General features: G+C 48.5%; 1 protein-coding gene across 2 annotated transcripts; it reads right to left on the reverse strand.

Moving 5' to 3' along the window:
• Window positions 1-4,231: 4,231 nt before the first annotated feature.
• LOC125551460 (E3 ubiquitin-protein ligase RHF2A) lies at window positions 4,232-22,486 on the reverse strand. Of its 2 annotated transcripts, none has more exons than XM_048714707.1 (9): window positions 22,281-22,486; window positions 20,595-20,754; window positions 20,463-20,509; window positions 13,305-13,367; window positions 13,007-13,115; window positions 12,519-12,904; window positions 12,331-12,441; window positions 11,882-12,249; window positions 4,232-4,615 (listed from the first exon to the last, which is right to left on the reverse strand). In XM_048714707.1, the coding sequence occupies exons 2-8, from the start codon at window positions 20,733-20,735 to the stop codon at window positions 11,937-11,939; spliced, it is 1,170 nt and encodes a 389-aa protein (XP_048570664.1). In that variant the 5' UTR covers window positions 20,736-20,754; window positions 22,281-22,486; the 3' UTR covers window positions 4,232-4,615; window positions 11,882-11,936. The 2 variants fall into 2 exon arrangements, with proteins under 2 accessions (XP_048570664.1, XP_048570665.1); XM_048714708.1 differs by having other exon boundaries at window positions 22,171-22,417.
• Window positions 22,487-22,770: the final 284 nt, after the last annotated feature.

The following is a 22,770-nucleotide window of genomic DNA, read 5'->3' on the forward strand; positions in this document are numbered from 1 at the left end:
TAAAATACTATTTCGGACATGCCGCGGGCGCGTGCAAGTGTGGTTAGGCTCAGAACGGATAACGGAGAGAACTTGGAGAACCCGGACGAATGCAAGTTTTAAAACATGATGATGCCATGCACATGATGACATGATAAGATGCAACACGCAAGCAAATGACATGACAACGACAGCGAATAACTGGAAGACACCTGGCACAACAGTCTCGGGGCGTTACAGCGGCGATGAGCTTGGTGCGGAGTGACGTGTTAACGCCAATCCACAACCGCCCGCCGCAACGGATGACGCCGTGGTGTGGCTCGTAGCCGTCATCGTCAGGGCTGGTGATGGCGAGCTTCTGCAGGAGATCTTGGGCATCAGGATCGATGGAGTAGGAATTGAGCACCTCCTGAATCCATGCTGGCTAACACGCCGAGAGCGCGGCCAGGTCGAGCTATTTCCCGACGCGTGACAGGGCGTCTGCGGTGCCGTTATCCAGTATGTGCTTGTACTGGAATTTGAACTACAGTCGACCAGCTTCGCCATGGCCTTGCATTGCAATTCAGTCTCCAAGTGCTCCTCTCCCAAGTTGTAGAGCGACTTGTTGTCGGTGAGGATGTCAAAGGGGCCACGCTGCAGGTAGGGGCGCCACTTGTCAATCGCCATCATCACCGCCAAGAACTCCTTCTCGTACGTCGAGAGCTTCTGGTTGCGCACGCCGAGCGCCTTGCTGAAGAAGGCGACGGGGTGGCCTTCCTGGACAAGCACCGCGCTGATGCCGGTGTCGCACGCATCGGTCTCGATCAAAAACGGCATGTCGAAGTTGGGCAGGGCTAGCACTGGTGTAGTTGTCATCACCGTCTTAAGCGTGTCGAATGCCACCTGCACTTGATCATTCCAAGCGAACCTCTTCTTAGTGAGGAGCTGCGTGAGGGGCTTGGCGATGATGCCATAGTGCAGCACGAATTTCCTGTAGTAGCTAGTGAGGCCCAGGAAACCGCGCAGCTCGGTGGCGTTCGTCGGCCTTGGCCACTGCTCCATGGCTTTCGTCTTCTCTTCGTCCATGGTGACGCCCTCCTTAGAGATCACGTGTCCGAGGTAGTCGATGTGGTCGCAGGCGAAGCTGCATTTGGACTCCTTGATGAATAGCCGGTGCGCGCGGAGGAGCTCGAAGACGATCCGCAGGTGCTCCAGGTGTTCTTCCATCGTTTCACTAAAGACGAGGATGTCATCTAGAAAAATGATAACAAACTTGCACACGTACTTACTGAAGATCGTGTTCATCAAGCACTGGAAGGTGGCCGGCGCGTTCGTCAGCCCGAACAGCATGACCCGGAACTGGAAATGCTCGTGGTGCGTCTTGAACGTGGTCCTGGATTCGTCCTCTTCATGCATTCTGATTTGATGATACCCCGGCTTGGAGAAGACGGTCGCGCCGCCAGTTCATCGACAACGGGCAACAAGAACTTGTTTTTAATGGCGGCGTCTTTGAGCTGGCGGTAGTCGACACAGAACCTCCACGTGTCGTCCTTCTTGACCAACAGCACAGGGGTGGCGTACGGGCTGACACTGTGCATGATCACGCCGGCGTCGAGCATTTCCTTGACTTGGGGCTCGATCTCGTCCTTCTGGAGCGAAGAGTACCGGTAAGGGCGCGTGTTCATGGGGACCACGCCTTTGACCAGTGTGGCCGCGTGATCGTACTAGCGGTGTGGAGGAAGGCCCTAGGGTGTTGCGAAGACGTCGGCGAACTCTTCCAGTGGGTCGCTGAGGGGTGTCTGGCTAGCGCGCTTGCGAGGTGGTGGCAGAGCATGCCCACAAGTGTCCACCATGGCCATGGCCGAGAGATCGTTTCCCATGACCATCTTGCGCAGCTCGTCGGGCTTGACCGCCTTGAGTGTGGTGGTGGTGGCCTTGGTTGGCACTCCACGGAGCGTGACCTCTTCGCCCTCGTGCTGGAACTTCACCCCTTTATCTTGCTAGTGGCATGTCATGGGACTGTGTTGGGCGAGCCAGTCCATGCCCAAGATGCCGTTGTAAGCGCCGATCTCCAGCTCACGCACGGGCCTGGCGAAGGTGTGCCCCTGCATGCACCACTTGAGCTCGGGCACGATGCGGTTACAGGTGAGCCGATCGCCGTTTGCGACGCGTACGTCCATGGGCGCCATCTCCTCCGTGACAACGTCGATGTGGTCGACGAATGACTTGTTAACGAAGCTGTGTGTGTTGCCGGAGTTGAGAAGAAGCAGCATCACTTGATTTCCCACCGGTGCTTGCAAACGGATGGTGGTCGCCGAGTCCATGCCGTCGAGCACCTGGGATGAGAGGAGGCAGCACTCCGGCGCGCACGCGGCCGACGCGACGCCCGCGGCCGACGCGGCGCCCGGGCCGAGGTTGTCTAGGAGCTCCATGGCGTGGATGGTGTCGTCGAAGAGGACCTCGCCATGATCCCCGACGTGGAAGGTGAGCAGCTGGGTGGGCGGGGGTGCAGCGGTGCTCGCGCGAGTAGCGATCGCCGCACTTGAAACACAGGTTGTTGGCGCGGTGAAAGTCGCGGAGCTGCTGCTTGCGCGTATAGTCGTACCCTTGCGCGCGATTGGGCGCAACTGCTCTTGGTTGCTGTGTTGCAGTCATCGGTGGAGGCCGCCCTGAAGGTGAGATGCGTGGGTGTGCCCTGGTCGTGCCCAGCTCCTCTTCCTGTATACGGGCCAGCACGGAGGCGCGTGTGATGCTCGACGGCGCCTGAAGATGAACCGCGGCTCGGAGCTCGTCCTTCAGTCCTAGTAAGAATTGCGTGATGAAGAACTTGGTGTTGATGGACGGATCTAGAGCCAGCATGTGATACATCTGCTCGTCGAAGGCGGCGGGGTACTTGGTGACGGTGCCTGTCTGCCGGAGCTGGAGCAGTGCATGACCACCTCGAACTCGTTTGTGATGTTGCAGTGTGTTTGACAAAATGCCTGCAACCAGTGTGCGGCCTGGCCGTCGATGTAGAGCGCCGTGGTGGCCACCCAGTGGTGCGGCGCGACCTTGTAGAGCTCCAAGTAGGCGAGACAGCGATCCAGCCACAGATATGGCGCGGTGCCGTCGAACATGGGGAAATCATGCTTCAGGGGCTTGTGGTACTCGTTCTTGTTGTAGCCCGTTAGTGAAGATGCGGTCGCCGTTGCGATGAAGCCGCCGTGCGAAGGAAGCGGGATGAGCGGAGGGCGGTGGTCGCCTAGGCGCGCGTGGGAAGAAGACGAGCGGGTCGGGGACGGGGCGCGGTGACGATGGAGGCGAAGGTGGTGGTTGTTGCTGCGGCACGAGTTGGTGGAGCAGAGTGGTGACCGTACCCGCCGGAGACGTCGAGCCTTCCACCGTCTTGTGAGTCGCATCGACATCCGCCTGAGTCAGATCGATCTGTCAGGAGAGCCCACGCTCCTACGAGATCTGCGCGTTGAAGGCGGCTTGCAGCTCAATCTACTTGTCATGCGCGGCCTTCTGCTCGTCCACCTTGGAGAGGAGCGACTCAAGCATCTTGGTGGTGTTGCCGTTGCCCTCGTCCATGGCGGCTAGCACCTGTCACGTCGCCACAGAAGCCTTCTGCGGAGCTGTCGTCCTGTGCTGAGAGAGATTGAATCCCGCGACGCTGAGAGAGATTGAATCCCGCGACGGATTTCGCGCGGCTTGACAAAGCAGCTCGCACCAGCGTGGTGGGTGTTAGCTAACCACAATCAAACACAGGGGAGGGAACATTTCAGCGAAATGGCTCTGATTACCAACTGTACGAACCGGAGAGGAGGAAGGGGATCGGGTGGAGTAGGTGAGATGCAGACTTGGAGAGGAAGATCAATTGCAGAGGAAAGTTTAGGTGAGGTACAGACTGTCCAACGGCGCATGCCTCGCTGCCACAGGCGGCTAGCCTTTTTAAACACTCTCCCCTCTCACACACACACACCTACAGGTGGGGTCCGATCACCGATGCCACGTCACACTGGACAAGTCGCCAGGTGTGACATGATGTTATCGTGTGACCGATGTAACATGCAATGCAATGACAACACTGATTAGGATGGTAGCCGGTAAGCTCACCACATCAGCCCAGCCAAAAATCATGAAAGGCAGGCAACCAAACACCGATGGGGAAGTTGCTACCCTGATGCAAGCAATCGATTGCATGCAACAAAACATGATGCAAAACAAGATGCAAAGAGGCCAAATTTGATGCAAATAACCAAACACGCCATAAGATAACAAACTCGCCCTAAGATAACAAAACTCGGTGTGCCTTCTTGCATCAGTTTGTTTATCGAGACATCAATGTCAGTGCATCGAACAGGCATAAAAAAATTAATATAATAGCCGTGCAGCGGCATCAAACTCTTAGTTGTACGAGTCGTATTTGTCAGGATTAGGCCTGCTATGGAAACTACCACATCCAATATTTATACCAGTAAACAGAAGTCTCGGAAGGATTTTTTTTAATTACAGAGATAAAACAGGAAATTAAATTGACTTCCAAAGCAATACCTCAGGCCCACTGCCCTTTCATCAAACCAATACATCAAATTCAGATTTTCTGGTGGTGATTTATGCAACAGTTGAGATGGCATCATCATGTCGTTGGAGTTTCAGCTATGCCACCTGCCCATACCTGGGAATGCCACAATCCTTCCATTTGTTAGTCGAGATAAAAAGACTGAATTCTACATGAGTAACCAGTTGAACTAAGGAAAACAAGGGATGCAAGCAGGCGCCCACAAAAATTCCCCATGCGTACTTATTTTGTCATGCTTATTCTATAATCTGTTGTGGAAAATTAGCCACCAAAGTAAGCAAAAGCGAGTCAAACGAGCACTACAATAGGCAAAAGCAGGTTTGAGCAAATGGGATTATGATAATCCACCGCAGTGCCAAACGCAGCATAAAACTCAATATAGTGTGATTTTAATTTGAGATTAACATAGGATTGACTTTGGATATACTTTATTTGGGCTTGGCATCCCTAAAGGAGACGCAAAAGGTTACTAACTTATTATTTCTAGTTAACCACAGACTGCTCATACTTGTTACCTCAGCCAACTCATACTATCTAATTTCCTTGTATGCGAAATGGCATGCATATATACTCCTCTGAGTACATACTCCCGCTCCCGCTCCTCATACCACCAGGGAGACTAGAATGAGATCAAGGCTTCAGATGCGATCATGAGATCGGGACATTTGGGCCATTGGATGGTAATCGTAAGGTACAAATGGATGAAGGATGGTTTTGGATGACACATTATGCATTCAGACCCCTGAGCTCAGCTTGTTACATTGCGGAATGCATGAAACAAATATTTCTGTTCATGTAAAAAACATTAGGAAATACACAAAACAAGAGTCAAAATCTGCTCTAAGGTTTTCTTTTACGGGAAAAAATCTGCTCTATGATTGTCTGTACGGTACTAAGATAGAAATATCCCAGTGAACTTCTGAATCTGTCATCAGAAACACAAACTTGTAAATGGCCATCTCCACCTTTTGTACTCGTGCTTGTTTGCAAATCTAAAAATTATACTACTACACATCAAAGTGTTCTTGCCTAGAAGAAGTCTTCTTTGCCTAGAAAAAACATCATCGAAGTGTTCTCTCTCCCAATGTTGGCTTACAAATTGATGAATACAAGTACAGCAAACAAGACTTCATTGGATGTAAAAGCAAAGAAGCTTTGCTTCAATAAAATTAATGAACAAGAAGAACATGAGATGGACAAGAGGAGAAATAGATCTAGCAAAAGGGGAACATTGGAGCTACGACCGGATCTAGCAAAAGGGAAACATGGAAGCCACGCCATCCACCTCCGCCAATCTACGCCGCCGCCGCTCAAGTTGCCACTAGGGACCGGCTGCCGCCGCAGGACTCAGCTGCAGCAGCTAAGGGCCAACAATCAAGATGCCGTTGCGCACGTCGCCGCCCGACCGTGAACGCCACCCTGTACCGTAGAATTCGGCTGCAGGAGTCGAGGCAGTACCCCCCCCCCCCCCCCGCGCGAAATCACATGCGGAAGGCGGCGTATGTGGCTCGGCCAGAGCCAGACCAACCTGAACTTCCCCGGTGTTGCAAAAGCCGAGGAGGCGCACTTCCTCGCCCCCGAGATGCGGGTTGTTTCCCGCAAGGAGAAGGCACATCGCCGTAGCAAGGCACATCGAGGAGTTTGCGAAGACCAATCCGCACCTTGTGGACACAAAGCTTCAATTCTTCGCAAGGAGAAGGTCAAGGAAGACGAGGAGATGGATCATAAAATCACCAACAACATCGATGGGATGTTCAAAGAGCTCAAGATGGTGGGGTACTATGTTCCCCAATGAGGAGGAGATCAAGCCATCAAATGGCAATGACCCGAGGCAGGCCTCTCCGACAGACCATAAGGGGTGATTGACCTTGACAACGAGGAGGACAACAAAGATGAAGCAGCACAAAGGTTGTGGAGGAGCAACTCCACTTTGCTGCTACAATGTGTACAGCACAAGTGTTGAAGGAACAACTTCAACGTGCTGCGCTAGATATCGCTCTAGAGGCGAATGTAGGCCGATATGGCAGCAAGAGTTCAATCCAGAACTCCTAGAGCACAAGATCTTAGACAAGAACAACAAGTTCTATTATAGGTAGTGGGTATATAGTCTGGTCTACAAAGTAGAGGTGAGGACCTCTATTTATAGAGCTTTGGGAAGCCTTCACATACTTCTACTTATAACTGGAATACTCTAGAAACATTATTTAAGGCTCACCATTCTACTCATAGCTACTCACAACTAGAAGACTCTAGAAAACAGTAGGTAGGATAGAAAAGAAAAGAAAAGAAATACTACACTAGAGTGGAAGTATCTAGAAGTAGCCAAACAGATCTGGCATGTGTTTTTCTTTCTTCTCATCTAGTGTTCCTCATCATTCTCCCCTGATTGTTTGGAACTCGCCATCGAGTTATCTTCATAGAGCGCTTCTTCTGGATGGTAGAGAGTCAAGTCCGCAACATTGAAAGTGTTGGAGATACCCATATCGCTTGGAAGATCTATCACATAAGCATTATCATTTATCTTCCTCACGATAGAGAAGGGCCCATACCTTCGCTGCCTAAGTTTCCCTTTTAACACCTAAAGGCAACCTCTCTTTTCGGAAGTAGACCATCACCTTGTCACCGACTTGGAATTGATTTTGGCCTCTTTTTGCAATCAGCAAGTTGTTTATATTTCTGATTTTGTGCTTCCAAAGCACCGTGAATCTCTTCAAATAACTCAGTGTAATTATCAGCAAAGGACAATGCTGATTTTGAGTTTCCCCTTGATGGTAGTTTCACCAGGTCCACCACATGTGTTGGAACTTTAGTGTAGATAATGGAAAAAGGGCTCCTTCCTATGGATCTATGCTTGGAGTTATTGTAGGAGAACTCTGCAAGAGATAAAGCCAAATCCCATTGCCCCTTTCTTTCTCCACAAATGCAACGGATCAGATTACCCAAAAACTTGTTCACCACTTCCATTTGTCCATCTGTTTGTGGATGAGCAGTGCTAGAAAATTCCAATTCAGTGTTGAATTGCTTCCACAAAGTGAGCCAGAATGCAGCAAGGAACTTGCTATCACGGTTTGAGATGATGGACCTTGGAACTCCATGAAGTCTGTCCACTTCTCGAAAGAATAGGCTTGCCACATGATGAGCATGCGTTGTCTTGCGGCATGGGATGAAATGAGCCATCTTGGAGAATCTGTCCACGACCACAAACACGGCATCACTCTCCCGTCTTGTTCTTGACAAGCCCAAGACGAAGTCCATAGAGATGTCCTCCCATGGAGCGACGGGAACAGGCAAAGGCACGTATAACCCTGTGTTCTGGACTTGGCCTTTGCAGGTTTGACATATAGGGCATTGCTGAACAAACTTTCCAGCATCTCTCTTTAGTTGTGGCCAAAAGTGGCGAGCTTCCAGGCTAGCGATAGTCTTGTCCCGTCCAACTAAGATCACTTGAATGGAGCTCTCTAACCAATTGTCACGTAGAGAACTTCTTGGAATGCACAAACAATCATTTTTGAAGAGATATCCATCTTGCATCAAATAGTCATCACCTAATGGTTGGCCCCAAACATGGCCAAAGTCTTCGTCACCCTCATACAACTCCTTTATTTGATCCATGCCCAGAAGTTCAGCTTCAAAAGAAGTCAAGAGGCATGCACGACGACTCAAAGCATCAGCCACACTATTGGTTATTCCAGGTTTATGCACGATGAGATAGTTAAACCTCTCCAGATATGCTGTCCATCTTGCTAGCATGCGGTTAACATGCTTTTGATTTCTAAAATGCTTCACGGATTGATGGTCACTATAAACAATGAATTCTTTAGGCAGCAAATAGACTTCCCAAGTTTTCAACGCTCTGAAAACGGCATATAATTCTTGCTGATAGGTACTCCGTTTCTGTCTAGCTTCACTTAACTTCTCACTAAAGAAAGCAATGGGCTTCCTTTCTTGAGATAGGACAGCTCCAATGCCTACTCCACTTGCATCACACTCCAACTCAAAAGTCTTGTTGAAATCAGGTAACACCAAGACAGGAGCTTGTGATAGTTTTTGTTTAATCTCATTGAAACTAGCTTCAGCTGCTTCTGTCCACACCTCAATGGGGATACAATCAGGGCCCATCGCATTGCCTCTTTTCATGCTGGTCTCATCAAATGAGTCGTCCAGTTCAATGGTAGAACTCTCATTCTCCCTATTGAACAGCTTGTCGAAGTATTCCCGCCATCTATGCTTAATCTCCTCGTCCTTCACCAAGAGTTGGTTTGCTCCGTCCTTGATGCATTTGACTTGGTTCACTGACAACTCGCTTTGCGGCCTTCTTCGCCATCTTGTACTTCTCTATATTGTCTGCACTCCTATCCAGGTATAGGCGTCTGAAGCAATCTTTCTTCTCTTTAATCGCCTTCTGGACATCATCATTCCACCAGCAAGTATCCTTATCTTCGCTTCTCCTTCCCCTGGACACTCCAAACTCCTCCGAGGCCACCTTACGAATGCAAGTCGCCATCTTCATCCACACATTGTCCGCATCCCCTTCTTCCTCCCAAGGGTCCTCCTTAATGACCCTCTCCTTGAACGCCTGAGCTCTCCCCCTTGAGCTTCCACCACTTCATTCTAGCGACTTTAGCACGCTTATCCCGCTGGACACGAATCCGAAAGCGGAAGTCAGCAACCACTAGCTTATGCTGGGGTACAACACTCCCCAGGTATCACCTTATAGTCTAGGCACGCACGCCTATCTTCTCTTCTCGACAGGATGAAATCAATCTGGCTAGAGTGTTGGCCACTACTAAAAGTCACCATATGTGATTCTCTTTCTAAAGAGGGTGTTAGCTACAATCATGTCGTAGGCTAGAGCAAAGCTTAAGACATCTCCTTCTTGATTCCTGGTGCCATGGCCAAAGCCCCCATGCGCTCCTATGAAGAGCTTCTCGCCAATCGGCACACTCCTAACCATGTCTTCCAGGCCTTCCCAGAACTCCCTCTTGGTGTTCTCATTGTGGCCTACTTGCGGGGCATATGAGGACCTCTACCAACGCTATATACAAAATCTAGTAAAATGGTGTATAAAATGTAGTAATTCAAAAAATACTTTTTTGCTACCCAAGTTTATAATTTACTACATTTTTACGAAAATTACTATGTTTTGCATAGTGTGTTACTATATTTTGTATATACCATTACTAGGGTGTAGAATAAGCTATTCTACACTCACGCTTAGTTTAGCGCTACTACAATACAAACTTGGGTAGTAAAAAAATATTTTCTGCATTACTACATTTTATACACCGTTTTACTAGATTTTGTATATAGCATTACTAGGGGGTGTAGAATAAGTTATTCTACACTCACACTTAGAATAGCGTTACCCTATATAGACTATTCATCACCCAGGGTGAAGAATAATTTCTTCACTGCTCTTTTATTACATCACTACACTACATTTTTACATCATGTAAATTTTGTCTTACGCCAAAAGTGAAAAGAGAAGGTAATAACACGTGTGTCGATTGAAAAAGGTACAGCGACAATTAATATGGATCGGGGGGGTATAAAATGTACATACTGCATACAAATGTAAAATTTGTGGTTTTATGACTCATATCTTACTTTCTTGTACCGATTTTTGTGTAACTAGCAAAAGGGCCTATGTGTTGCAACGGGAGAAAAAGATACCACATGCCCCTAACCCAATAATCCTGAGTCAAGACCCCAATAGATCCATGTTCTTTATTTTAACATGACATTCCATCTGTTTTACCGTTTGTCCCCCGTCCCATTCTTGCCTACGATGATCTTAGTGCTTACAGAACCACATCGTGTTTGAAAGTGATCAATCCTAAGTCGTCTCTCTCTCGGCATAAGATGAGAATATTTTTCCCTCGCTAGGTTTTGGCAAGGTGTGCATGCGTGGTTATCGATGGTTTCTTTCGTCTCCAATTTTATTTGTCGAGGTGTTCGTTTGCAATCTAGATCGCCACTGGTACGAAAGAAAGACGGATCGTGCGCTATTGATCAAGGTTTCGCTCTAAATAGCATATTTAAAATGGTTAAGAGATAAAATAACATCATATTCAGATTGCACATATTTTTCTAATCAAACTTCCTATATAGCATGTTAAAATTGGAGTTAGGGTTTAAAAGATATGAATATTTCAAAAAATCATTTGTTCTTGATGGATTGCGGGTTAATTACCATAAACGGCATGGTGTTTACTATAAAAACGCAAAAAAAACTATTCGTTTTGTCACTTAAAAGTGAATTGTGGGTTCATTACCAGGAATTGTAGGGGGGTTCTGTAAAAATAAAAAACGATTCGTTTTGTCACTTAAAGTGGACTGCGGGTTGATTATTCGAAACTTGAGGGGGTAATGCATGATGGACGGACAGAAGCACTAATCCCTTTATTACTAGGTATAGATGAACAATATGAACGTAATTATTCGCATACCAAACATAAATTCTAAATGTAACGATGTAAAAAACCTAGGGTGCAAGAATAGCATTACTATATATACATATACACATATATGAGAAAATGTTTACGTACTCCCGAGAGTCTCGTACTCCCGCGCCTCATACACCACATAGATGGATTGTTTATACCTCTATCATTTTTAATATGCTTCATTAACCATTACTAGATACCAAAAATGAGTTTTATGAAAATAACATGTGAGACCACATAATTTATTTATTTATAAGTAGACTGAATTTTTTTTTGTATGTAAAAAAGTTATACCACGCACGGCCTCCGAAGAATTTTTTTCATGAAACACGCATTGAGGTATATTACAAATAATTAATAAGGTATACTGAGAATTATAAAGAGGTATAATATGCTTGTTTAAGAGGTATATTTGAATGTGGGAGTACATACTACTAGGTTAAGGAATTACGACCTACCCGCACAATCATCATAACGTGCCCCCCCCCCTTTGTTTCACTGGAAAATCGCGTCCTTTTACCATTGGGAGTTTCTCCATTCATTAGTGGTAACTACCTAGATATTTTTTTACTACAATTAGCAAAGCTTTTTCCATATAAGGTGGCAAGAGGTTGGTTGGTCGTGCGCATGGTGTCTAACTAGAGCATAGAATTAGCGCTTTTGCGCTCAGGCTTTATAACCTAAGTTAGCACTAAACTACCGCATTTGTAAGGCAAGACAGTCAGTTGGATATATTGTTGTTATCTTCTACTACCTTAAGATAAATAGTATACTCTAACGCAAGACAGTCAGTTGGATATATTGTTGTTATCTTCTACTACCTTAAGATAGATAGCATAATGAAAATAATTCACAGATATAGCGACATAGATCACAAGTTCACAACCAACATTTTTTCTGTAGAAAGATGTAATACCTTTGAAGATGAAGAATGGGCACATGCAGGCCTTCTTCAGAAACAGTAGCATGCACTAATTTGAACCAGACGTGGTCACGCAAGGGGTAGAAGTGTTGCTAGTACTCGCAGTAGTATTAGAGTTACTTTCGGTAACCCTCTCATTGCTTGGTTCTGTAGTGAGACAAACTTCAGAAGTAGATGTTGTTGGGCTATAGCTTGGTCTACCACTTCCTCTAGTTTCCAAACGCTCCATCATCCTCGATACAGATGCAATTCCATTATTAACTTCGCGTCTCACTTCAGAACCAAGATCAGACACAGATGAGTTACGTGAAAAAAGCCTCTCCTTCCACCCTCGAGTACTTTTTGTAATAGATTCTTTGTACCTGAATTGCATAAAAGGTTAAGCAGCTTTAAGAAAAATATTTATTAAATTATAAGGAATACGTCCAAATAAATTTACGTACTTCAAGGAGACAGCATTTAGGCGTGACTTTAGAGAATCTGAGAAAGACTGAACATCTGATGGCCCAGCCCTGTCATTACCTACTGGAGTTGATTGTCCAGAGGAATGTCTCCTGATAACAGCAGAATCATCACATAATTTGATCACCAAAAATATTAGCATGACTATAGGCTGTATAGCTCAGTTTACCTGTTGAAAAACCTAGGACTGGATACGGGGGTACTATTTCCAGATGAAACAACAGCATCTTGTTCAGCATCGTAGGTAAGGACCCCCGGACTTTGGTTGCCTGCTTCTTCAATGGGATTAGCATGTGGTGGTAAGTCACCAACTCTGGGAACAAGAATCCTCAAGTCGTCAGCACCTTCCCCCTGAGTGGAAGATGATGAAACGGAGCCAGCAGGAGTATTTGGATGTGCAGAGAAAACCAAGAACTGTGGGCGGCCATGAGAGCCAGATCGGTTCCTCTGCCCCTCTCTTCTACCATGTTGGTGTGACCTTCCCATTGCTGCAGCAGCAGCTAGGTGTTGCAGTATACGCTCTTCAAGTTCAGCATCATTACCAACAACAGGTAACTGCACACGATCACCATTTGAATTAGGATAACATAAGAAAAAGCACTTCACTGGTGAAAGCAGAAGAAATATGTCACAACAAATTAGTTCCAGAATACATACATGCTGCACTTCGAAATCACCAAGAGCAGGATGATGAAATATAGTCGTATTTTGAGTTTGATTGGTTCTTATATTCCTCTCCCGCTGTACTGCCTCAAGAAGCTCTTGACTGAGATATTAGTACAGCCATAGTTAGAAAAATTCTACTCCCTCCGTCCCATATTAATTGACGCTCAAATGGATGTATCTAGCACTACGTTTGAGCATCAATTAATATGGGACGGTGGGAGTACGTGTTGAACAACATGTTTGGCATTTGAATATCCAATGAATATCAATATATATTTCCAGCACTTGCCTGGTAGGATCCTTCATACTGACAGGCTGCCAGCACATAGGGCACTGAGAACTTCTTTGACACCTACAAAAATACTACCGATCATTAATATATAATGCACAAATATTTGAACAGGGAAAAAACAGTCCAAGCAATGGCCATGTCAAAGCAGTTCTATACACGCTCAATTAAACTGTAGAACATCCCAAGGGGACTTTCCAAGTGAAATAGTTTTCCAGTAAATTCCCCAGTAGATTCCAGTGAAGTACCACCTCTGTAACTTAATATAAGACATTTTTTTGACACTGTCGGAGGGAGTAAAAAATTTCACTAGCTATAGTATCAAATTATATTTGGCATATTGCAAGATCAGCAGAAGTGTTGCAAACCGTGTAGGCATGTACACCTCGTACTTATGATACATACAGAATATGTGAAAGGTAAGTTACAGTTGTGTAATCATCCATTAATCAAAATAAGCAGTTATGGAGTTATAGTATGCATGTAGTTATGATGTTCCTTTTCGACCGCAAAAAAGTTAAGTACGGTATAAAAATTAGCCACATGAAAAGAATATCAGTAGATTGGTAGTCAAAAAATACTTCAACAATGTATCTTTAAGATTGTTAGCATACAACTTCCAAAATCGATGATAAAAATATATGTCCTTGAAAACAGTGAAGACATGTACAGGCGGACATCTCACTAATTCGATGAAGTACTATTGCCAATACACAAGCAAATCATATAGGATTTGCGCCCAGGAAAACTGTACTGGAACAAGCCATCAGCAGAACGCTACTAAGTAAAAAACATGATTTTAGGGGCAGGAAAAGAACAATTAATCAGACTCAAGCTGGCCAATCCAGCAACTGCAAACCGAACAACTGACCTAAAGCGTACCAGAAGAAAACAATAACAGTCTATCTAGCTCATCTAGCATGCATGTCAAAAAAATAGTAACCTACTAGGTCAATTTAGAGATATATGTATGGTTCACATAAAACATTTTTTACGAAGGGAAGAGTAAAGTCTATTTTAATTCAGAACTTGAATCTAACAGAAGACGAGCAGATTTCATAGTTCTATTAACCATTAGATTCAGGAGCCATATGAGTTCCAGATGGAAATAGGTACAGAGCTGCAACAAAGCCTTTAGTCCCAAACAAGTTGGGGTAGGCTAGAGCCTAGAGGTGAAACCCATAAGATCTCGCAACCAACTCATGGCTCTGGCACATGGATAGCAAGCTTCCACGCACCCCTGTCCATAGCTAGCTCTTTGGTGATACTCCAATCCTTCAGGTCTCTCTTAACGGACTCCTCCCAAGTCAAATTCGGTCTACCCCGCCCTCTCTTGACATTCTCCGCACGCTTTAGCCGTCCGCTATGCACTGGAGCTTCTGGAGGCCTGCTCTGAATATGCCCAAACCATCTCAGACGATGTTGGACAAGCTTCTCTTCAATTGGTGCTACCCCAACTCTATCTCGTATATCATCATTCCGGACTCGATCCTTCCTCGTGTGGCCACACATCCATCTCAACATATGCATCTCCGCCACACCTAACTGTTGACATGTCGCCTTTTACTCGGCCAACACTCAGCGCCATACAACATTGCGGGTTGAATGCCGTCCTGTAGAACTTGCCTTTTAGCTTTTGTGGCACTCTCTTGTCACAGAGAATGTCATAAGCTTGGCGCCACTTCATCCATCCGGCTTTGATTCGATGGTTCACATCTTCATCGATACCCCCATCCTCCAGCAGCATTGACCCCAAAATACCGAAAGGTGTCCTTCTGAGGTACCACTGAGCCATCAAGGCTAACCTCCTCCTCCTAACACCTAGTAGTATTGAAACCGCACATCATGTACTCGGTTTTAGTTCTACTACCCTTACGATTCCAAGGTTTGTCTCCATAACTCCGCGTCGGTGTCTCCGGCTCTCCTGCCGGTATCCCTGACGCTCCCGCCCCTTCCACCCTGCGCGGGACCCGTGGTCGTGGCGGACCCGGCTCCGGCCCTGGCTCCGCGGTGGCCACGTCTGTGGCCTCCTCTCCCCACCCTGCCGTGGACCCCGACTGGGAGGTGTCCCCCCCACCCAGCCGGCCGCTCCTCCGCCACCTACGGCCCCTGCTTCGGTCTCGCCTCTCCGCCCTCTGCACCACCCGCTCCGCTGCTCCTGGGATGCTCCGCTCTGGAGCCACAACCGACCTCCCTGTCGGCCCTGGATGCGGGCAGGGAGTCGCGGGTGACCACTCCGGTGGCTGCTCCCCCTCCCCCTCCGCGGTCCGCGGCCTACTCTCGGCGTGGCCGGTCGACCTCCTCCCCGGTGACGGCCTCCCGCCGTAGCGCTCGGCTCGACGCTGCCCGGCCGGATGGTAGCCCCGCTCTGCCCATTCCCGAGCGGGCGGAGCTTCGGGCCGCTGCCCGAAATCTGGAGCCAGGTACCCCTGCCGTCCCCTCCTCTGCTGCTACTTGCTCCTTTTCTGCGCTCGAGTCGGTTCCACTTGGTCACCTGGCGAAGGTCGCGACGGATTCCGCGATCATCTTCATGGGGGAGGCTACTCCCCCCTTTAGTCCAGATCGAGGCCATTCGGGCCCGCGAGATTCTTGACGGTAGACTAGCGGAAGCCCGCGTGGCTATGCTCACGCCTACCGTGCCCCCGCCCCCTGCGGAGGACGCCACCCCGTCACAGCCTCGGCGTGCCGGTGGCCTTCTTCCGCTTGCTGCGGCCGATCTCCGTGGTCGCACGTGCTCTCGTACCGCCGCTCTCCGCGCCCAAAGCGCGTCTCGTGTCCTGGGGTCAAGCAGCCCCCCAATGGCTCCTTAATGCGTGCCCTCTTCTGGAACATCCGCGGCTTCGGCCATGATGGCCGTCGCCGCCAACTCATCGAGTACATGCGTGATGAACACATTGACATTGTCGCCATCCAAGAAACCATGCGCACGGAATTCTCTCTTCCGGAGCTCGACCGTCTGAGCTCCCACCTCTTCGCTTGGCATTGGCTCCCTTCTAGTGGGAGCACCGGCCATTCGGGTGGCATCCTTTTAGGTGTGAAGGATGCCACCTTCGAGGTGGGTAGCATGGACCGGGGCCAGTTCTTTGTTAGCATCGAACTCTACGAACGGGCGCTTAACTTCAAGTGGGAGGTCATCATCGTCTACGGCCCGGCTGACCACGGTAGGTCGGCCTCCTTCCTCAAGGAGCTCCACCGGAAGGTTTCGACGGCCTCTCTTCCAGTGGTGGTTGGAGGCGACTTTAACCTCCTCCGATTTGCGAAAGACAAGAGCAATATGAATGTCAACTTTGCGCGGATGCAAATGTTTAATGACTGCATTGCTGACCTCGGTCTCCGCGAGATAGATAGGATTGGTGCCAGATATACCTGGACCAATAGTCAGGCCTCCCCGACCCAGTCCGTCCTGGACAGGGTCCTAGTCTCCCCGGAATGGGACCTCCGCTTCCCCCTAGCTTCCCTCCGGGCCATCACCCGAATTGGCTCCGACCATGTGCCCCTCCTCCTGTCGTCTGCCGACGAGCGGCCGCCGATCCCACCACCCCCCCCCGGTTCCGGTTTGAGACATTCTGGCTGTCCCAAACTGGTTTCGTGGAGGCGGTTGGCGCTCGTTGGGTGGAGGCTCGTGCTCACCCCCATCCCCGCCCCCCTCGGCCATCGACTCGTGGCAATTCTGTGCCAAGCGTGGCCGGCAGTTCATGAAGGGATGGGGCGCCAACCTCGGGCGTGACCTCCGCGAACGCAAGAAGGCCCTGTTGACCGCCATCCAGGCCCTGGACCTTCGCGCCGACGCGACCGGCCTCTCTCCTGACGAGTGGCTCTCCCGTTACGATTTGGAAGACCAACTCTCTGTCATCTACTCCGATGAGGAGGCCTATTGGCGCCTTCGTGGCGCCCAGAAATTGGTATTGAAGGGCGACGCGAACACAACCTACTTTCAGGCCATTGCGAATGGCCGCCGTAGACGCAACACCATCCCCCTCCTTTGGGATGGCCCGACTCTCCTGCAGTCCCCTGTGACATTCGGGCCCATGTCGATGGGTTCTATAGGTCCCTGTTCTCCGCCGCTCCTCGGAGCGGCCTTTCTCTGGCCCGTGATTGTTGGACCGGCCTCCAGCTGGTTTCCGATGCGGAGAACGCGGCCCTTACAGCCCCCTTCTCCGACGGCGACGTCTGGGCTGCCATTAGAGGCATGAATCCCACCTCGGCGCCGGGGCCTGATGGCCTCCCGATTAAATTCTTCCAGACCTTCTAGAACATGATTAAACCTGAGATCATGGCCACCTTCGACGTGTTCTACGTTGGGTCCATCGACCTCGAGCGCCTCAACTACGGGATCATTTCGCTCATCCCCAAGGTGCCTGGAGCTTCCGACATCTGACAGTTTCGCCCGATCACGGTCATCAATGTGATTTTCCGGATCCTGGCGAAAGGGTACGCCAATAGGGTGACCCTGCTTGCCGACCACATTACCCACCCCAACCAGTCCGCCTTTATTCAAGGGCGGTATATCCTGGATGGGGTGCTAGTTCTTCACGAAGTCCTCCATGAGGTGCGGTCTAAGCACCTCAAGGCGGTTTTCCTAAAGATCGATTTCCATAAGGCGTACGACACTGTTAGTTGGCCCTTCCTTCGGGAAGTTCTGCTCCGGAAAGGCTTTGACGACCGATGGATCTCCACAGTGATGCAGATGGTCTCCTGCGGTCGCACTGCTGTGAACATCAATGATGAGATCGACCCGTACTTCCCCACCCTCTGTGGGGTTAGACAAGGCGACCCCTTCTCCCCATTCTTGTTCAATATGGTGGTGGACGTGCTTGCAGCCATCTTGGATAAGGCTAAGGCTGCTGGCCATATCCATGGGATCACCCCCCACCTGGCCGGCAGCTCCGGGATCTCCCTCCTCCAGTACGCCGACGACACCATCATCATGGTCGAAGGCTCGAATGCGGACATCTCTAACCTTAAGTTACTCTTCCTCTGCTTCCAACAAATGTCTAGCCTCAAGATCAACTTCGACAAGAGTGATGTGATGGTGATGGGCTACTCTCCTGCGGAGTCCCTGGACATTGCCAACTGGCTCAACTGCCGCTTGGGCTCCTTCCCCACGACCTACTTGGGAACACCCATTAGTGACTCTCGGCTTACCGTCGCTAACTTGCGCCCTACCGTGGCCAAGCTGCAAACGCACATAGAGCCATGGCAGGGTAAGTGGCTATCAAAGGCAGCCCGGACGATTCTCATCAACTCCTCCCTCTCCAGCCTCCTCTTGTTCCTCATGAGCTTCTACAGCCTTCACGAGACTCTACACCATGAGATCGCCAAAGTCCAGTCTCGCTTCTATTGGGCAGGCGACAACAATAAGCAGAAATACCATATGGTCAGCTGGCCTGACATTTGCAAGCCTCGGGAACAAGGTGGCCTCGGTATCATGTGCTCTAAGCGCATGAATATCGCCCTCCTATCCCGCTGGCTCTGGCGCATCTCGCAAGGTCACGGTGACCTCTGGTTAGATATCATCCGGAACAAGTACCTGCGTGGGTAACCCCTAGCCTTCTTTCAGCGCATTGGCGGTTCCCAGTTCTGGCAGTCGATCGTCCAACTTCTCCCGGTCCTCCGCATTGGGACCTTCATCTTGCTTGGATCTGGGGGCTGCAACTTTGTTCTGGTATGACCGGTGGGCCAGCGACACCCCATTCGTAGCGCGCTTCCCCGACCTCTTCTCCATCGTTGTCGACCCTTTGATCTCGGTAGAGAGGGCCCTTATTGACTTAGGGCGCCTCGCATTCCAAAGGCCATTTGGGCCTCCGGATTCCGCCGCTTGGCGTGAGTTGCTTGATTGCGTCGCTCTCCACGAGCCGGTTGTGGACGCTGGCCCGGATCAGGTGAGGTGGCGCCTTGAGCCGTCAGGCCAATTCTCCACCAAGTCCCTTTACCAGGCCATTGCCCCCCCAACCGCGCCTCCCCCCTGACGGCGGTGTGGTCCATCCGCCTTCCACTGAAAATCCGGATCTTCATGTGGCAATGGATTCGCGGACGGACCCCGTCTGGGGTCGAGGTCCGCAAACGCAATGGCCCGGGCTCTGGCTTATGCCCGCTATGCGATGTCCCCGAAGACTCGAATCACATCTTCTCTTGTATGTCCGCTCAATTTGTGTGGACCTGCTTTAGAGAGGTGGTGGGTGGGAATTTATGTCACACAAACTTCCCCAACCTATTTGCCGAACTCCAGAACTCCCCCTTGCCCTCTCGCCACATTAGGTGGCTTGAGATTGGGGCTATCGCTTTGACTCTCTGGACGATCCACAACAAGCTTGTGATCCAGCGACTCCTCTTCGACGGGCTACTGACGCTCTTTACAAACTGTCTGGTTACTTGCAGCTTTGGCGGTCGCTTAGCTGCCCACGGGACCGGGACACCATCTCCGCCTTCATCGCCGACCTTCGCTCGATGGCCGTTCGTCTGTCGCCGGCGCCCCCTCCGCCTCCTCCGGAGCCAGACTAGACGCCTGCTGTGCGCTCCGGCGCCCTTTTTTCCTTTTTTGTTTGGACTTGTTGAGTTGTGCCCTCAGCAGAACCTTTTGTACTTCCTCTTGTGAGACTTGGGTGTGTGTGTGTGTGAACTAGTCCATGTTTGTGTGCTCTCTGGTGGTTTCCTTTATTTATAAAGCGGGGCGAAAGCCTTTTTCGGTAAATCTAACTTCCTATTTACCCCGTCCGACTATCGTCAACTAGCACCACATCATCCGCAAAGAGCATACACCATGGGATATCTCCTTGTATATCCCTTGTGACCTCATCCATCACCAATGCAAAAAGATAAGGGCTCAAAGCTGACCCCTGATGCAGCCATATCTTAATGGGGAAGTCATCAGTGTTGACATCACTTGTTCAAACACTTGTCACAACATTATCGTACATGTCCTTGATGAGGGTAATGTACTTTGCTGGGACTTTGTGTTTCTCCAAGGCCCACCACATGACATTTCACGGTATCTTATCATAGGCCTTCTCCAAGTCAATGAACGCCATATGCAAGTCCTTCTTTTGCTCCCTGTATCTCTCCATAAGTTGTCGTACCAAGAAATAGGTACAAAGCGCACAACAAAAATATATAAGGTGGCTACAAGTCATGAGCTGGATATTAGAGTCAGTATCATACCATTCAAGGATGCATTGGAGATGGAACTCATGTTTGCAACCTGTCAACTGGAAAAGAAGAAATCGTAACAAAACGGTTAGAAGCTGACCTCTAAGCAAACAAAATAACCGAATTAAAGAAATGACATCTTACTGCGGAAGGATCACTCTCACAGAAAGCCTCAAGACAAATGCTACATGCATCATCACATGCATCCTGGACCCCACCCTCTACAAAGGCTGCAGGTGATGTCAAACTCTCCATCTTGGCTTTCTCATCAGTTCCAGATGCCATTGCAAAGGAAAAAGTAGCCCTGGTATCCAGAAAATGGATGTAAAAATAAAGGCACAAAGTTAACACTTCAAAAAATCATAGCACTGATAACATAGAGATGAGAGTGAACATGTTCACTCTGACATAAGAAACCAGTTCATAACTGATTTAGCAACAACAGAAAAAAAAAGAAGTGGTGATATACAAACCGGATCCAAAAGCAAATGGTGCCAATATTTTTAATGACAGTATGTAAAGTAGAACACTACATTAAATGTTATACCAGTCAAAAAACCAATCTAAATCCGCATAACAACATCCAATTCACAGGCCACCGTGTTCCATTTCAAGTTAAACGGGCTATATTTAGTTACATAATAAGAATTGAACAAGTTTTAGATCAAACTATGTTGTCCCTGGTTATACTAGAAAGCCAAATAGGCAAAGAAAGTAACAATTTTATGCTAGGATTACCAGCTTACAGTAAAGCATTCGAAACGAGCTGAACCATCAAGCATCCAACAAAAGATGAAAGAAGTACAGAAAAGTATGTTGTCCATGTACTGAGACATTGCATAAATAATTCTGTTACAAAATGCTAAAGAACCTCATCTAAAATTGGCACCATTTTTTGGAATGGTCTAACTCATCCAATTAGCAAAACAGAAGGACCGCAGAAGCCAAATGATTCCACAAATTATCACATATTAAAACAATATACAGCACGAGACAAACAAATATGAAGGAAGCGCACATTGTAAGAAAGTCTACTAACAAACAAAACCTCAACATGAAACTAGTAGTAATTCCAATGCCTCTGCTAATGATAACCATTAGGTTACTATGGTAATTTTATTGATGATGATAAAATTGAAAGAAATGCATTGGGAAACCACAGAGATAAAATGATATATCGGGAAATCAGACGGATCTCTCAAATATGTTTGCACCAAACTAACATACTTGTAGTCAATTGCATTAATGTTCGCTGCTGATATGACATACAGTTCAAAGCATGCTATGTTAGCAGTACTGAAGACATTTTCGAGGAAGAGGGGCGCTATTTAGTAAGTAGTCGCTCAATCAGCTGCACTTGTCGCAAATTTATTTATAGTCCTCACTGAGATCAAACCAAATGTAAAGCAACAACACCACCAACGAAATTTGCATCACATTAAGCACTTAATGAGCTCAAAGGTCCCGAATCACCATGCAAGCTACTCACAGCAGAATACTAGGTTAAAATAAAAATTGCCAGACTGCCAAACAAAATACGCTACATATCGTAGAGAGAAAGCGTCAATTATCCGCTAATCGAACACCGATTCACAGTTCGAACGAAAAACCCAACTAAAGTAAAAAACACCAGCTAGCTAGCACATCGCCTGGAATTTCCCCATACCCAAACCCCGCGCTGAACACCGCAAAAGCAAAGCCTAGCAGCCGAGATGTTTACCGACTGTTCACAACCCCGAATCGCGGATGGCTCGCCGTCCGATCACGATCGCGACGAACAAAAAAGGTGGGGGGCGCGGGCTAGCTCGGCGAGGGTCCTCCTGATCTTACCGGGCAGGGCAGGGCGCCGACGAGACGCCTGAGGGGGGTCGACCCGATTCGATGCGTGGATGAGCACGGAACCCTCTGTCTCCCTCTCGCTTTCTCTCTCGTCTCTGTGTGAGCGAGACAGTGGGGCAAAGTGGAGGAAAGGAGGAGAAAGCTATTGCCAACAAACGCGTGCTTCGTCTCCACTCGGCCCCAACCTTACCAATGGGCCCTACTCCTGTGACCACCTCACTTCGGGGTTCGGGCACCCTCTTACACACATGACCTCACCGTAAACCAAACGCGTGGGTTGGGCAAGTGTTAGGGCTGTATAATGGTCGCATACAAATACAGATGCTTCATGATAAAAAGTAGTTTGAAGAATTTATATTAATTTTTCTCTTCAATGCGATCTACTATTTGTGGGTCCTATCAAAGAATATAAAATAGACTCATGATATACATGCATCCCTACTTTCCACTTCAATTTTTTCAATTTTATGCACCGGATCAT

This window comes from Triticum urartu, chromosome 4 (assembly GCF_003073215.2).
Source record: "Triticum urartu cultivar G1812 chromosome 4, Tu2.1, whole genome shotgun sequence".
NCBI lineage: Eukaryota > Viridiplantae > Streptophyta > Magnoliopsida > Poales > Poaceae > Triticum > Triticum urartu.

Coding starts and splice junctions, on each gene's coding strand:
- LOC125551460 (XM_048714707.1), bottom strand. CDS start 20,735: ATGGCATCTGGAACTGATGAGAAAGCCAAGATGGAGAGTTTGACATCA. Junction 12,442..12,518: donor AGTCCTAGGTTTTTCAACAG/GTAAACTGAGCT, acceptor TGCTGTTATCAG/GAGACATTCCTCTGGACAAT. Junction 12,250..12,330: donor CTAAATGCTGTCTCCTTGAA/GTACGTAAATTT, acceptor TATGCAATTCAG/GTACAAAGAATCTATTACAA.